This window comes from Giraffa tippelskirchi, chromosome X (genome assembly GCF_054371585.1).
Source record: "Giraffa tippelskirchi isolate mGirTip1 chromosome X, T2T-mGirTip1v1.2.pri, whole genome shotgun sequence".
Taxonomy (NCBI): Eukaryota; Metazoa; Chordata; class Mammalia; order Artiodactyla; family Giraffidae; genus Giraffa; species Giraffa tippelskirchi.
Window position 1 is genome coordinate 103,714,323 of NC_137289.1, and position 17,824 is coordinate 103,732,146.

The window sequence follows — 17,824 nt, forward strand, 5'->3', positions numbered from 1 at the left end:
TGTGATAGGTAAGTGCTATTATTATTCCTGTGTTACTTATGAGGAGACCAGGGTTGAGAGAAGTGAAATGAGGTAATCAGATTATGTCACTCTCCTGCTGCTTAAATTTCTATAACAATTGCCCCTTCTCCAGAAGATAAGTGTACTAACTCCTTATCTCAGTCCCCAGGCTATATTCTGGCAACTTTCCTACTTTCATCTCCCCCTACACACACACCTCTTGCAGTAGATGTTCCAGCCACACTGACCTTTTTTCAGTTCCTCTAATGTGTCATATCTTTTTCAATTCCAGGGCCATTGCTAATAGTATTCTCTCTGCCTGAAATGCTCTACTCAGTGTCTATCTGCTACCTACCAGTTACGTCCTACACATTCTCCAGGACTTAGCTTAGATGTCACATTCTCAGGTTCTCAGGGGAGCTTCCCCTGGCTGCCCCCTTGACTATGGTGCCCCTCAGAATATGTTAGAACCTTTGGTGTGTCCTTCCATTGCAATCTACATCTCATCCATAGTATTCATCACTTTTTTTTACACGTGTTCAGGGTCTATTTTCTTCATTAGAGGAAGGTTCTTGTCCACAGACTGCCCTGTTCTCTGCTCTGTCTCTAGCAGCTAGTACAGTGGCTGGCACGTGATAGACATTCCATAAGTATTTGTTGAATGAATGCATCATTAAGCCCTCTATAATTGATACAGGATCAGTGCACAATGAATACAATTAAACTATAAATATAGTTGTTATTCTTATTGTCTAAGGGCAAATAGCTAGTCAGAGGCAGAACCAGGAATTATTCTCTATCTGAATCTAAAGCCAATGCTCCTTTCATAATATGGTTCTGCACAAATGGGTTCTAGGCCAAGCACTGCCACAGACTGGTTGTATGAATCAGAGCGAGGCACTGTATCACAATCTCAGTTATCCCTTTTGTAAATTGAGGTAGGGATAAGTGAAATTTAGACTGCTGTATATATCATCTCGGTTCAGTTCAGTCGCTCAGTCATGTCTGACACTTTGTGACCCAATGGACTGCAGCACACCAGGCTTCCCTGTCCATCACCAGCTCCTGGAGTTTGCTCAAACATGTTTCTCAAGTCAGTGATGACACCCAACCATCTCATCTTCTGTGGTCCCCTTCTCCTCCTGCCTTCAATGTTTCCCAGCATCAGGAGCTTTTCCAATGAGTCAGTTCTTCGTATCAGGTGGCCAAAGTATTGTAGCTTCAGCTTCCATTCTTCCAATCAACATTCAAGATTTATTTCCTTTAGGATTGACTGGTTTGATCTTGCAGTCCAAGGGACTCTCAAGAGTCTTCTCCACTACTACAGTTCAAAAGCATCAATTCTTTGGCATTCAGCTTTCTATATGGACCAAATCTCACATCCATACGTGACTACTGGAAAAACCATAGCTTTGACTAGATGGACTTTTGTAGACAAACTAATGTCTCTGCATTTTAATATGCAGTCTAAGTTTGTCATAGCTTTTCTTCCAAGGAGCAAGTGTCTTTTAATCTCATGGCTGCAGTCACTATCTGCAGTGATACTGGAACCCAAGAAGATAAAATCTGTCACTGTTTCCATTGTTTCCCAATCTATTGCCATGAAGCATTGGGACCAGATGCCATGATCTTCATGATTTGAATGTTGAGTTTTAAGCCAACTTTTTCAGTCTCCTCTTTCAGTTTCATCAAGAGGCTCTTTAGTTCCTCTTTGCTTTCTGACAAAAGGGTGGAGTTATCTGCATATCTGAGGTTATTGATATTTCTCCCAGCAATCTTGATTCCAGCTTGTGCTTCCTCAGTCTGGCATTTTGCATGATGTACTCTACATATAAGTTAAATAAGCAGAGTGACAATATACAGCCTTGACATACTCCTTTCCCAATTTGGAAGCAGTCCCATTGCTGCATATCTGGTTTTAACTGTTGCTTCTTGACCTGAATACAGGTTTCTCAGGAGGCAAGAAAGGTAGTCTGGTATTTCAATCTCTTGAAAAGTATTCCAGTTTGTTGTGATCCACACAGTCAAAGGCTTTAGTGTAATCAATGAAACAAAAGTAGATTTTTTTTTCTGGAATTCTCTTGCTTTTTCTATGATCCAATGGATATTGGCTATTTGATCTCTGGTTCCTCTGCCTTTTCTAAATCTGGCTTGTACATCTGGAAATACTTGGTTCACGTACTGTTGAATCCTTGCTTGGAGAATTTTGAGCATTACTCTGCTAGCCCGTGAGATGATTGCAATTGTGCGATAGTTTGAACATTCTTTGGCATTGCCTGTCTTTGGGATTGGAATGAAAACTGACCTTTTCCAGTCCTGTGAATACTGCTGAGTTTTCCAAATTCGTTGGCTTATTGATTGCAGCACTTTCTCAGCATCATCTTTTAGGATTTGAAATAGCTCAGCTGGAATTCCATCACCTCCACTGCCTTTGTTCGTAGTGATGCTTCCTAAGGCCCACTTAACTTCACACTCCAGGATGTCTGGCTCTAGGTGAATGATCACACCATCGTGGTTATCTGGGTCATTAAGATATTTTTTATATAGTTTTCTGTGTATTCTTGCCACTTCTTCTTAATTTCTTCTGCTTCTGTTAGGTCCATACCAGTTCTGTCCTTTATTATGCCCATCTTTAATGACATGTTCCCTTGGTATCTCTAATTTTCTAGAAGAGATCTCTAGTCTTTCCAATTCTGTTGTTTTCCTCTATTTCTTTGCACTGATCACTGAGGAAGGCTTGCTTATCTCTCCTTGCTATTCTTTGGAACTCTGCATTCAGATGGATATATCTTTCTTTTTCTCCTTTGCCTTTTGCTTCTCTTCTTTTTTTTTTGACAATTTGTAGGGCCTTCTCAGACAACCATTTTGCCTTTTTGCATTTCTCTTTCTTGGGGATGGTTTTGACCACAGCCTTCTGTAAAATGTTATGAATCTCCATCCATAGTTCTTCAGGCACTCTGTCTATCAAATCTTATCCCTGATCTATGTGTCACTTCCACTGTATAATCATAAGGGATTTGATTTAGGTCATTCCTGAATGGTGTAGTGGTTTTCCCTACTTTCTTCAATTTAATTCTGAATTTTGCAGTAAGGAATTCATGATCTGAGTCACAGTCAGCACCTGGTCTTATTTTTGCTGACTGTATAGAGTTTCTCCATCTTTGGATGCAAAGAACGTAATCAATCTGATTTTGGTGTTGACCATCTGGTGAAGTCCAGGTGTGGAGTCATCTCTTGTATTGTTGGAAGAGGGTGATTGCTATGACCAGTGTGTTCTCTTGTCCAAACTCTGTTAGCCTCTTCCCTGTTTCATTTTGTACTCCAAGGCCAAACTGCCTTTGATTGAGTCTCTCCTGCAGAGGCACAGATCAGCAGTGGCCACCATGGGGACAGGGGCTCTGGCTGCAGCAAACCTAGGAGGTGCTGTATGTGACATAACTCTTCTTGAAGGAAGTTGCCATTAGCCCCATCATAGAGCCACTGAGCAGATGACCCACAAACTGGAGAACAATTATATCAAAGAAGTTCTCACACTTTTGCAAAAGTTGTAGGGCCCATAACAGGTTCCGCAACCTGGATTTCCGGCAAAGGGATTGAGAATCTAGGAAGCCCTGAGTAATCTAGAGGAAGAGAATAGAAGTCTAGATGTGAGGGGCTCCAAATAGTGGATTAATCGACCAGTAAAAACCATTATCATCCCTCTGTAAGGCAGTTGAGCAGATATACCAAGAACCCTCAATATGTTAATTATGCCCTTTAGCCTGATAACTCCCGTCAGGCCGTGTGGAGTAGTGGGTGGCATTAGAGAGCCGTGAGTTCAAATGCCAACATCCCATTTACTAGCTCTCTTGTCTTGGGCAACTTACCATCCTGAACCCCCAATTTCCTTTTTTACAAATGGGATAATAATACCCATCCTTTTAACCTTTCCTAAGGTAAAAGCAATATAATAACTTGAAAAGAAAATTTTGAATATTGAAAGAAAAAAATTCTCCTATCATCAGCTACCCACCTAACATAATTCTTTCTGTGGTTCTGTGCCATTGAGAGTCACTTTTTGAGGCAGGAGCCACAGGTAGTGTTAATAAAGGAGAGAGAATGAAGACAGAAACAGGCTGAGGTCAGAGGCCAGGGTGTGGATCAAGAATAACCATGGGATGGATGGACTGAGGCAGAAGAGAAAGCCAGCTATAGAGGTAGAATAAAGGAGATACCTAATCTGAGTAATAGATAATGGTTAGACAGAACCTGAGAACCAGAAAGTAGAAAGCAAGTTGGAGGACAGCAGTGTGCCGTAGAGTGGCTTCCTTCCAAAGTTTTAAGGCTTTTTAACATAGGCAGGCTTCAGTGGTCCCAAAGAGCCTTGAAACTGTACTCTTGCCAATTTTGTTTAGTCACATGCATGTGTATTTTGAAATTGCATCTTAGCGTATATACCTTTTTACTGAGTATCTTCAACATTTTCTGTGTCACAAGTCTTCATAATGATTCCTTTTAGTGTCTGCCAAATAGTCCAATTTCACTTGTAGCCCAGAAAACATACTCATGTATATTAACTTTCTGCTTCCTTATTTCCTTAGAACAAAGTGGGATTAATGAGCATGATAGTATGCAACTGAATTAACAACCAGAAATAGGCTTTATTTTTCTAAGGAAAGAAATGAACTGCAGTTCTTCCCACCCCCTGCCTCTTCTGGAACTGATGAGGAGATCCTATAGAGCTGTGTGCTCCAATATGAGAGCCATTATTCCCATGTGGCTATTAAAACTTAATTTTAATTGATTAATTCAAAGTAAAAAAAATTCAAAATTCAGTTCCTTACTTACATTAGCCATATTTTCAATGCTCAGTAACTATATGAAACAGAAGACATTAAGAAGACGTGGCAAGAATACACAGGAGAATGATACAAAAAACATCTTAATGACCCAGATAACCATGATGGTGTGATCACTCACCCAGAGCCAGACAACTTGGAGTGTGACATCAAGTGGGTCTTAAGAAGCGTTACTACAAAAAAAAAATCTAGTGGAAGTTATGGAGTTCCAGCTGAGTTATTTCAAATCCTTAAAGATGATGCTGAGAAAGTGCTGCACTCAATATGCCAGCAAATTTGGAAAACTCAGCAGTGGCCACAGGACTAGAAAAGATCAGTTTTCATTCCAATCCTAAAGAAAGGCAATGCCAAAGAATGTTCAAACTACTGCACAATTGCACTCATTTTGCATGGTAGCAAGGCAATGTTCAAAATCCTTCAAGCCAGGATTCAACATTACGTCAACCAAGAACTTCCAGATGTACAAGCTGAATTTAGAAAAGGCAGAGGAACCAGAGATCAACTTACTAACATCTGATGGGCCACAGAAGAAGCAAGAGAATTCCAGAAAAAAACATCTACTTTTGCTTCATTGACTACGCTAAAGCCTTTGACCATTTAGATCACAACAAACTGTGGAAAATCCTTAAAGGGATGGGAATAACAGGCCACCTTACCTGCCTCCTGAGAAACCTGTGTGCAGGAGAAGAGACAACAGTTAGAACCGGACATGGAACAATGTACTGGTTCCAAATTGGGAAAGAAGTAGGTCAAGGCTGTATGTTGTCACTCTGCTTATTTAACTTACATGCAGAGTACGTCATGGGAGATGCCAGACTGAATGAAGCTCAAGCTGGAGTCAAGATTGCCAGGAGAAATATCAACAACCTCAGGTGTGGAGATGCTGCTGCTGCTGCTAAGTTGCTTCAGTCGTGTCCGATTCTGTGTGACCCCATAGACGGCAGCCCACCAGGCTCTGCCATCCCTGGGATTCTCCAGGCAAGAATACTGGAGTGGGGTGCCATTGCCTTCTCTGGGTGTGGAGATGACACCACCCTAATGGCAGAAAGCAAAGAAGAACTAAAGAGCCTCTTGATGAAAGTGAAAGAGGAAAATGAAAAAGCTGGCTAAAAACTCAACATTCATACAACTAAGATTATGGCATCTGCCACTTCATGGCATATAGAAGGGGAAAAAGTGGAAGCAGTGACAAGTTTTATTTACTTGGGCTCCAAAATCACTGTGGACAGTGACTGGAGCCATGAAATTAAATGACACTTGCCTTTTAGAAGTAAAGCTAGGACAAACCTAGTCAGTGTATTAAAAAGCAGAGACATTACTTTGCCAACAAATATCCATATAGTCAAAGCTGTGGTTTTCCAGTAGTCATGTATGGATGTGAGATTTGGAGTATAAAGAAAGCTGAGCACTGAAGAATTGATGCTTTTGAACTGTGGTGTTGGAGAAGACTCTTGAGAGTCCCTCTGACTACAAGGAGATCAAACCAGTCAATCCTAAAGGAAATCAACCTTGAATATTCATTGCAAGGACTGATGAAGCTGAAGCTCCAATACTTTGGCCACCTAATGTGATCTTACTCATTGGAAAAGACCCTGATGCTGGTAAAGATTGAAGGCAGGAGGAGAAGGGGACGACAGAGGTTGAGATGGTTGGATGGCATCACCGATTCAACGGACATGAGTTTGCGCGATCTCCGGGAAATAGTGAAGGAGATGGAAGCCTGGCATGCTGCAGTCCATGGGGTCATAAGGTGTCAGACACAGCCGAGGGAGTGAACAATAACAAAGCTACATGTGCCTGGTGGCTACTGTATTATAAAGCATAGGTACAGAAATTTCCCTCATTGTAGAAAATGTATTGGGTAGTGCTTATCTAGAGTTTTTTTCTGGATGTTGTGGTATGAGACTTTCCTGTTCATTGGGACTGTTTAGCATTTCTGTCTCATGTCCACTAAATGCTGGTGGTACTCTCCCTTGAATCAATCTAACAGCTAAAACCTGCCCCACATTTTCAAATGCTCCATCAAGGAACTCAATTACCCACATTTGAGACTCACTGAGCTTTTGTGTTAGAAGAATCCCCTACCTTTGTGGGCATAACTTCAGGTTGCTTCTGCCTAAAGAGAGGGGAACTTAGATAACTTAACAAGATAGCCCTGGTTCAGGGCCTAACTCTGTACTCCATTCCCCCTTTCCTTCCTCCTCCTGCTGATCTGTTTCCTCCATTTGGGGGACTGCAGGAACAAGACCCTGCAGATGGAAAAGATCAAAACCCGTTTGAAGGCTGAGTTTGAGGCCCTTGAATCAGAGGAGAGGCACCTGAAGGAATACAAGCAGGAGATGGACCTCCTGCTACAGGAGAAGATGGCCCATGTGGAGGAACTCCGACTGATCCACGCTGATATCAATGTGGTATGTGGCTGGCTGCCTGAAGCCTATTTATGGGCACTTTGAGGAGGAATAGGCTGTAGTGAGTGCTGTGACCTCTCCTCAAGATGTTACTGTGGCCAACTTAGGGGAGTAGACATCAGGCTGTGGTGAAATGGTAGAATCTAGAAGTTCTGAGATCCAGCCCTGGTTCTGTCACTGATTGACTGTGTATCACTGGACAAGTTCCTTCTCTCTGGGCCTCATTTTCCCTCTCTGTGCCATGAGAGGGATTCAGTCACCTCTGAGGTCTTATTCAGCTCTGATGTGATCTGATTCTGGGAGTCTGGGAGTTGAGAGCTAGCCTTAGGGAAAAGCAGAGCAGGCAGATGCCTCTGGTGGTTGGGTTGGAATGGGGAGGACTGAGCAGGCAGGTGCCTCTGGGATCTAACTTAAATTTAGGGCTCCAAAGCTTTCAACTAGGCCAAACAAATCATCTTTGCCAGCCTACCAAGCTGGGGCTCCCTCATTTGAGTCTCTCTTTTGGAGATTCTCAGAATGTGGGGAATGAACTGCCTGCTAAGGTGATAGGTTTCCCACTTTTTAGAGTTATTAAAGCACAGTCTGAATGATCACCTGTCTGGGCAATGGTCTTGGTGATTCCTTCACCAGGAGGGTGATTGGAGGTGCTGATCTGTAAGGCCCTTTCCAACCCTTAGAGCCTATGATAACGAGAAATAGTTTTGTTTTGTTTTTAAATTACATTTGAAGGAGCTAAGTTTCTAGTCTTGGGAAACTCATTTATCTGGCAATATTTATTTCCTGATATTGCCAGGCCTAGGATCTTAAAGGAAATATGAATGCAATTTGGATAATAGTTACTTGGGATTTTCTGTGTCATGAGATCACAGGATATGAGGGTCTTATTAAGAGTTGGCAGTTCTGCTACCAGCTAACTAAGGATAGAGAAAAAACAAGATATTAGTCACAAAGGGGCTGAAAATCTGGACCAGTGGATCTCAAACTTGAACATGCCTCATAAGTCGCCTAGAGGTCCTATTAAAACAGATTGTTGGACTCCACCCCAGAATCTCTGATTGCTTATATCTGGGGTGGTACCTGAGAACTTGCATTCCTAATGAGTTCCCAGCTGATGCTGCTTATCTGGTAACTGCATTTTGTGAAACACTGATCTAGGAGAAAGGCCACTGGCCTGGGAGACAGAAGCCCTGAGGCTTTTTCTAGACTTTGCTCCTAAGATGCATTTCTCTGAGGAAGTTCCTTCTTCTCTCTGAGTCTCAATTCTCTGACCTGTAAAATGGTGGTGGTGTGTGTACTACATGAGTTCTTAGGACCATTCCACCTTTAAGGTTCTATATTTGAATAATAATTACCATTTATTGAGCTTTTGGGGGCTTCCCTGTTGGCTCAGAAGTAAAGAATCTGCCTGCCAATGCAGGAGGTGTGGGTATGATCCCTGGGTCAGGAAGATCCTCTGGAGAAGGAAATGACAACCCACTCCAGTATTTTTGCCTGGGAAATCCCATGGACAGAGGAGCCTGGTGGGCTACAGTCCATAGGGTAGCAAAGAGTTGGACATGACATAGCAACTAAACAACAACAACAAAAATCTGAGCCTTTACTCTGTGATAGCCCCTATACTGAGAGCATATATTAATTCAATCATTGAATCTTCACCAACATTATATGAGGTAGGTACTATTATTATCACCATTACATAGATGAAGAAACTGAAGCTTGATAAGAGTCACAAAAATAGGTGGTGGATTGAGGAGTTGATCATAGATTGGTCTGGCTCTGGAGCCTGTGCTTTTAACCACTCAGCTGTAGAGCCTCACGGAGAATCTTGAAGTTTTTTTCTGTGTGCCTACCTCACTCTGTGTTTCAGATGGAAAACACCATCAAACAGTCTGAGAATGACCTAAACAAGCTGCTAGAGTCTACCCGGCGGCTACATGATGAGTATAAGCCCCTGAAGGAACATGTGGATGCCCTGCGCATGACTCTGGGCCTGCAGAGGCTCCCTGACCTATGTGAAGAGGAGGAGAAGCTCTCCTTGGAGTAAGCTCCCTGCCTCCTATCCCTGCAACACACACACACACGTATATATACACACATAAAGCCTGTCATAGCCCCAGGCCAGTCAGTGGCTGACTTTTGCATGACCTTGGGTAAGTCTCTGTGTTGGGCTGCTAGATGATTAGACTAGAATTACTAGATGGCTTTCAAAGTTCTTTGTGCAGTTTTGAGAATACAGGACTATGTCTATGACTTTGTGTGTCTATGTGTCTGTGACTCTTAAGAGGACACTTCCGAAGTCAAGGTCTAGAAGAGGTGTCCAGAAACCTTTGAAAATACAGAAAGGTGAGCTTTCATGGCCTCCAGGGACTAGCTTAGAACTTTATGTTAAGATTCAGAGTTAAGAATTAGGCTTACTTTAAAGAGACACAGAGTTCAGTTCAGTAGAAGGAAGCAAACTTCCTTAAGGTAGAGCAGGTTGCCTGTGGAAGTGATGAGCTTCTTATTCCTACAGGTATGTCAGCAGAGGCCTGAGGACACTTACCAGGAATACTGCAGAGGAACTTGGGGTGGAGAGTAGGCAAATGCCCTTTGAGAACCCAGATAGGCCTGGGATTTCTTGATTTTCCTCCCTTTGAGAACCCAGATAGGCCTGGGATTTCTTGATTTTCCTGAGTCTGTCAGAGCCAAGGAGCAAGAAGATTACCTTTCCCAACAGACAGTGGGCCTAGTATGCATGGAGAAGAACCTTGTGCTGGAGAGGGTGCAGGAACTTTCTACAGTGAGCCACAGCCCAACCCTCTTTATTCTGTAGCATGGAGTCTTTAAGAGGGGAAAGATTATCCTTGCTTTCAGAATGATCCAGCTAGTGTCTCTTTTCTCCAAAGTTACTTTGAGAAACAGAAAGCAGAGTGGCAGACAGAGCCTCAGGAGCCCCCAATCCCTGAATCCTTGGCCGCCGCAGCCGCTGCCGCCCAACAACTCCAAGTGGCTAGGAAGCAGGACACTCGGCAGACAGCCACCTTCAGGCAGCAGCCCCCACCTATGAAGGTGAGTGAGCTGTGTATTGACTGTGGAGGAAGCAAGGTATCCTCAAGCAGTCCCACAGAAAGTTGGATCTGGGGCTTTGGTCTTATTTGGGGTCTTCCTAAAACGGCTTTTGTTTGGGACACAGAAGAAAGGGTGTGTGCTAGAGGAGACCCACTGGTCTTGCCTTGTATTCCCAGAAGAGATAGAATGCAGGAATGTCGGTGGGCTCCTCTAAAGTATAATTTTCAAAAAGCTAGAAACATGACTCAGAAAATATATAGTGAGTGTATATCATTAACGAGGGAAGAAGCATTATAAATCTGGTTCCAGAAGCATTAGAGGAACAGATAATTATATAGTCAGGAAAGGAAAGGAATGCTGAAATAAGTTTGTAGTGTTAAATCTAGAAATGGTTAATGTCCTATAGAGCAATAAAACTGTGATCTTTGTGACTACCTTTTCTTTGGAACACACATAATTTGCATCTCTACTGGGCAAAAAACATTTGTGCCTTGTCAACATTAAGTCACAGAATCTGGACCCTGATCAATAGTAACTAGTCAAATAGTATAGTATGTAATGGAACAGTATTTATACTCAATGGAAGAGAATAGAGAGCCCAGAAGTAAACCCACATACCTACGTTCAATGTCTTCAGCAAAGGAGGCAAAACTACACAATGGAGGAAAGACAGTCTCTTTAGCAAGTGGTGCTGGGAAAGCTGGACAGCTACATGTAAAAAAAATGAAATTAGAATACTCCCTCACACCATACACAAAAGTAAACTCAAAATGGCTTAAAGACTTAGATATAAGGCATGATACCATACAACTCCTAGATGAGAAGACAGGCAAAAAATTCTCTGACATAAGTCATATCATTGTTTTCTTAGGTCAGTCTCCCAAGGCAATAGAAGTAAAAGCAAAAATAGAAAAATGGGACCAAATCAAACTTATAAGCCTTTGCATCACAAAGGAAACCACAAACAAAAATGAAAAGCCAAAATATGGACTGGAAGGAAATATCTGCAAATGATGGGACAAACAGAGGCTTAATACTCAAAATATAAAAATAGCTCATAAATCAATAACAAAACAACAAGCAGTCCCATCAAAATATGGACAGAAGACCTCAATAGACATTTCTCCAAAGAAAATATACAGATGGCCAACAGGCACATGAAAAGATGCTCAACATCACTAATTATTAGAGAAATGCAAGTAACAACTACAGATGAGGCATCATCACACACTGGCCAGAATGGCCATCATTAAAAATTCTACAAGAGTTCTGCTGACCACTGCCAAGGACAGACTCTCTAATCATCTGTTGCAATCCAAGGAGGCCTGTCCACGTGGCAGGCAATACCGAGGTTCTGCTGAGTCAGAGCTCTCCATTGTGTCCTTGCACACTGGCTTTTGGAAGTCAAGTAAATGTCCTTTCATTTCAGGTGAAATTGCTCTTGGTAAATTGGACCTAGGCTGGTCTTTGGAGAGAGATCAAACCCTGAGCCTTTGGAGTGGGAGCACTGACACCAAGACCCTAGACTACCAGATAACATGAGGGAGTATCAAATAGTGAGAACTCACATAAAGGAAACCACTTGAATACAAGACCAAGCATCACCCTACCAGCGGTGGCACCCCGTGCAGGATGGCTCATCTAAACAACAAACAAAACAAAAATACAAACCCAATCATCAGCAGACAGGAATACCACCTCATTCATCATTGTCCATTACAGGAAAAAAAATACAAACAAACAAAAATTCACCACCAATATCACCCTATATGAAGCTTACCCAAACCACTGGGCCAAACTTAGGAGGACAGAAACAAAAAGGAAGAAAGAATTCAACTTCAAGGCCTAGGAAAAGTAGACCTCAAACACAATAAGTTAAAAAAAAATAATGAAAAGGCAGAGGAATACTACACAAATGAGAGGACAAACTAGAAACACAGGAATCCAAATAAATGAAGAGGAAATAGGCAAACTACCTGAAAAATAATTGAGAATAATGGTAGTAAAGATGATCAAAAACCTTGAAAACAGAATGGAGAAAATGCAAGAATCAATTAACAAAGACCGAGGTAAGGAGCAGCGGCTGCACTTTGCTGGAGCAGCCGTGAAGAGATACCCCACGTCCAAGGTAAGAGAAACCCAAGTAAGACGGTAGGTGTTGCGAGAGGGCATCAGAGGGGAGACACACTGAAAGTATAATCACAGAAAACTAGCCAATCTGATCACACAGACCACAGCCTTGTCTATCTCAATCAAACTAAGCCATGCCGTGTGGGGCCACCCAAGACGAACGGGTCATGGTGGAGAGGTCTGACAGACTGTGGCCCACTGGAGAAGGGCATGGCAAACCACTTCAGTATTCTTGCTTTGAGAACCCCATGAACAGTATGAAAAGGCAAAAAGATAGGACACTGAAAGAAGAACTCCCCAGGTCGGTAGATGCCCAATATGCTACTGGAGATCAGTGGAGAAATAACTCCAGAAAGAATGATGGGTTGGAGCCAAAGCAAAAACAATACCCAGCTGTGAATATGACTGATGATAGAAGCAAAGTCTGATGCTGTAAAGAGCAATGTTGCATAGGAACATGGAATGTTAGGTCCCTGAATCAAGGCAAATTGGAAGTGGTCAAACAGGAGATGGCAAGAGTGAACATCGACATTCTAGGAATCAAGATGAACTAAGATGGACTGGAATGGGTGAATTTAACTCAGATGACCATTATATCTACTACTGTGGGCAGGAATCCCCTAGAAGAAATGGAGTAGCCATCATGGTCAACAAAAGAGTCTGAAATGCAGTACGTGGATGCAATCTCAAAAACGATAGAATGATCTCTGATCATTTCCAAGGCAAACCATTCAACATCACGGTAATCCAAGTCTAGGCCCTGACCAGTAATGCTGAAGAAGCTGAACTTGAACGGTTCTATGAAAACCTACAAGACCTTTTAGAACTAACACCCCAAAAAGATGTCCTTTTCATTATAGGGGACTGGAATGCAAAAGTAGGAAGTCAAGAAACACCTGGCATAACAGGCAAATTTGGCCTTGGAGTACAGAATGAAGCAGGGCAAAGGCTAATAGAGTTTTGTCAAGAGAACGCACTGGTCATAGCAAACACCCTCTTCCAACAATACAAGAGAAGACTCTACACATGGATATCTCCAGATGGTCAGCAGCAAAATCAGATTCATTATATTCTTTGCAGCCAAAGATGGAAAAGCTCTATACAGTCAGCAAAAAACAAGACAGGGAGCGGACTATGGCTCAGATCATGAACTCCTTATTGCAAAATTCATACTTAAATTGAAGAAAGTAGGGAAAACCACTAGACCATTCAGGTATGACCTAAATCAAATCCCTTTTGAATATACAGTGGAAGTGAGAAATACATTTAAGGGTCTAGATCTGATAGACAGAGTGCCTGAAGAACTATGGACAGAGGTTCATGACACTGTACAAGAGACAAGGATCAAGACCATCTCCATGGAAAAGAAATGCAAAAAAGCAAAATGGCTGTCCAAAGAGGCCTTACAAATAGCAGTCAAAAGAAGAGAAGTGAAAAACAAAGGAGAAAAGGAAAGATATTCCCATTTGAATGCAGAGTTCCAAAGAATAGCAAGGAGAGATAAGAAAGCCTTCATCAGCGATCAATGCAAAGAAATAGAGGAAAACAACAGAATGGGAAAGACTAGAGATCTCGTCAAGAAAATCAGAGATACCAAGGGAAAATTTCATGCAAAGATGGGCTCGATAAAGGACAGAAATTGTATGGACCTAACAGAAGCAGAAAATATTAAGAAGAGGTGGCAAGAATACACAGAAGAACTGTACAAAAAAGATCTTCATGACCCAGATAATCACGATGGTGTGATCACTCACCTAGAGCCAGACATCCTGGAATGTGAAGTCAAGTGGGCCTTAGAAAGCATGACAATGGACAAAGCTAGTGGAGGTAATGGAATTCCAGTTGAGCTATTTCAAATCCTGAAAGATGATGCTGTGAAAGTGCTGCACTCAATATGCCAGCAAATTTGGAAAACTCAGGAGTGGCCACAGGACTGGAACAAGTCAGTTTTCATTCGAATCCCAAAGGAAGGCAATGCCAAAGAATGCTCAAACTACTGCACATTTGCACTCATCTCACACACTAATAAAGTAATGCTCAAAATTCACCAAGCCAGGCTTCAGCAATACGTGAACAGTGAACTTCCAGATGTTCAAGCTGGTTTTAGAAAAGGCAGAGGAATAAGAGATCAAATTGCCAACATCCGATGGATCATTGAAAAAGCAAGAGAGTTCCAGAAAAACATCTATTTCTGCTTTATTGACTCTGCCAAAGCCTTTGACTGTGTGGATCACAATAAACTGTGGAAAATTCTGAAAGAGATTGGAATACCAGATCATCTGACCTGTCTCTTGAGAAACCTGTATGCAGGTCAGGAAGCAACAGTTAGAACTGGACATGGAACAACAGACTGGTTACAACTAGGAAAAGGAGTACATCAAGGCTGTATATTGTCACCCTGCTTATTTAACTTATATGCAGAGTACATCATGAGAAATCCTGGGCTAGAAGAAACACAAGTTGGAATCAAGATTGCTGGGAGAAATATCATTAACCTCAGATATGCAAGTGACACCACACTTATGGCAGAAAGTGAAGAAGAACTAAAGAGCCTCTTGATGAAAGTGTAAGAGCAGAAGGAAAAAGTTGGCTTAAAGCTCAACATTCAGAAAACTAAGACCATCACTTCATGGCAGATAGATGGGGAAACAGTGGAAACAGTGTCAGACTTTATATTTTGGGGCTCCAAAATCACTGCTGATGGTGATTGCAGCCATGAAATTAAAAGATGCTTACTCCTTGGAAGGAAGGTAATGACCAACCTAGATAGCATATTGAAAAGCAGAGACATTACTTTGCCCACAAAGGTCCGTCTAGTCAAGGCTATGGTTTTTCCAGTAGTCATGTATGGATGTGAGAGTTGGACTATAAAGAAAGCTGAGCACAGAAGAATTGATGCTTTTGAACTGTGGTGTTGGAGAAGACTCTTGAGAGTCCCTTGGACTGCAAGGAGATCCAACAAGTCCATCCTAAAGGAGATCAGTACTGGGTGTTCATTGGAAGGACTGATGTTGAAGCTGAAACTCCAGTACTTTGGCCACCTCATGCGAAGAGTTGACTCATTGGAAAAGACCCTAATGCTCGGAAGGATTGGAGGCAGCAGGAGAAGTGGACGACAGAGGATGAGATGGCTGGATGGCATCACCGACTCAATGGACATGGGTTTGGGTAAACTCTGGGAGTTGGTGATGGACAGGGAGGTCTGGCGTGCTGCGATTCATGGGGTCGCAAAGAGTCGGACACGACTGAGCGACTGAACTGAACTAAACTGAGAAGAATTAAAGAAAAAACATACAGAGACAAACAACACTACTACTGAAATTAAAAATACTCTAAAAGGAATAAATAGCAGAATATCTGAAGGAGAAGAATGAGTTGGTGAGATGGAAGACAAAGTGTTGGAAATAACTTCTGAAGAGCAGAATAAAGTAAAATGAATGAAAAGAACTGAAGACAGTCTCAGAGATTCCTGGGATAATATCAAATGCCCCAACTTTCGAATTATAGGGATCCCAGAAGAAGAGAAGAAGAAATGGATGACAAAATTTCTGAAGAGATTATAGTTGAAAATTTCCCCAACATAGAAAAGAAAATAGTCAATCAAGTCCAAGAGGCACAAAGAGTCCCACACAGAATAAACCCAAGGAGAATCATGCCAAGACACATACTAATCAAACTAACAAAGACTAAACAAAAAAGAATATTAAATGCAGCAAGTGAGAAGCAACAAGTAACATACAAGGAAAATCCCATATGCTTAACAGATGATCTTTCAACAGAAACTCTGCAGGCCAGAAGGGAATGGCAGGATATACATAAAGTATTGAAAAGGAAAAATCTACAACCAAGATTATAGTACCCGGCAAGGATCTCATTCAAAATTGATGGAGAGGCTCCAGGCTGCAGCACCGGTGGGCTTGGCTGGGAAGAGCTGATCTTTTCCCTTCCAGGCAGGTCTCCTGCATTACAGGCATATTTACCAGTTGAGCCACCAGTGAAGCCCAAGAATACTGGAGTGGTTAGCCTATCCCTTCTCCAGCAGATCTTCCCCACTCAGGAATTGAACCAGGGTCTCCAGCATTGCAGGTGGATTCTTTTCCAGCTGAGCTATCAGGGAAGCCCCAAAGGTTGGATTATATAGTCTCTATTGCTCTATTTTCAATTTCACTAGTCTTTGCTTCATCATCTCCATTGTGCTATGGATCCCATCGAGGGGCAGTCCTAAGATGGCAGAGGAATAGGATGGGGAGATCACATTCTCCCCCACAAATTCATCAAAAGATCATATGAACGCTGAGCAAATTTCACAAAAGCACTTCTGAACGCTGGCAAAGGACAACAGGCACCCATAAAGGCAGCCCATTCTCTTCGAAAGGAGATGTTTTATCATTGGTGCTGTATGGATGGAGAAATCTAGAGGCTACTGTAAGAATCAGACGGAAACCCAGAGGCAGTAGGCTTAAATTCAAAACTTGAGAACACCAAAAAAACTCCTGACTCCAGGGAATATTAATCAACAAGAGCTCATCCAAAAGCCTGATACTTACACTGAAATCAAGCTACAGCCAAGAGCCAATAAGTTTCAGAGCAAGAGATACCAAGCTAATTCTCCAACAATGCAGGAGCATAAACCTCAGCATTAAAATACAGGCAGTCAAAGGTCACACCAAACCCATAGACACATCAAAACTCACTACTGGACACTTCATTGCACTCCAGAGAGAAGAGATTCAGCTCCACACAACAGAACACCAACGCAGGCTCCCCTAAACAGGAAACCTTGGAAAGCCACTCTTTCAACGCCACCCACAGGGAGGAACTGCCACAATAAAGAGGAACCACAAACTTCCAGCATACAGAAAGGCCACCCCAAACACAGCAATCTAAACAAGATGAAAAGGCAGAGAAATATTCAGCAGGTTAAGGAACATGACAAATGCCCACCAAACCAAACCAAAGAGGAGGAGATAGGGAGTCTACCTGAAAAAGAATTCAGAATAATGATAGTAAAAATGATCCAAAATACTGAAAAGAAAATGGAGTTACAGATAAATCGTCTGGAAACAAGGATTTAAAATGTTTAATAAGGACCTAGAAGAAATAAAAGACTCAATAAATAATGAATAATGCAATAACTGTGATCAAAAGCATTCTGGAGGGAACCAATAGTAGAATAACTGAGGCAGAAGATAGGATAAGTGAGGTGGAAGATAGAAAGGTGGAAATAAATAAAGCAGAGAGGAAAAAAGAAAAAAAATAATAAAAGAAAAGAAGACAATCTCAGAGATTTCTGGGACAATGTTAAACGTCCCAACATTCAAATCATAGGAGTCCCATAAAAAGACAAAAAGAAAGGGCATGAGAAAATACTTGAGGAGATAATAGTGGAAAACTTCCCTA

At 42.0% G+C, this 17,824-nt stretch overlaps 1 protein-coding gene and 1 long non-coding RNA gene across 3 annotated transcripts in view; one reads left to right on the plus strand and one right to left on the minus strand.

The window, feature by feature from the left end:
- ZC4H2 (zinc finger C4H2-type containing) overlaps window positions 1–17,824 on the plus strand; it is a 69,042-nt gene that overhangs the window by 38,591 nt on the left and 12,627 nt on the right. The window contains exons 2-4 of one of the 2 annotated variants that reach the window (XM_081565573.1): window positions 7,078–7,249; window positions 9,114–9,286; window positions 10,132–10,294. In XM_081565573.1, the coding sequence (XP_081421699.1) occupies window positions 7,078–7,249; window positions 9,114–9,286; window positions 10,132–10,294 (508 nt within the window). The remainder of the gene's footprint in view (window positions 1–7,077; window positions 7,250–9,113; window positions 9,287–10,131; window positions 10,295–17,824) is intronic. The other variant, XM_081565574.1, reaches the window with a different exon arrangement.
- Window positions 1–17,824, minus strand: part of LOC145536367 (uncharacterized) — a 118,544-nt gene that overhangs the window by 35,724 nt on the left and 64,996 nt on the right. The gene's annotated exons all lie outside the window — the stretch shown is intronic.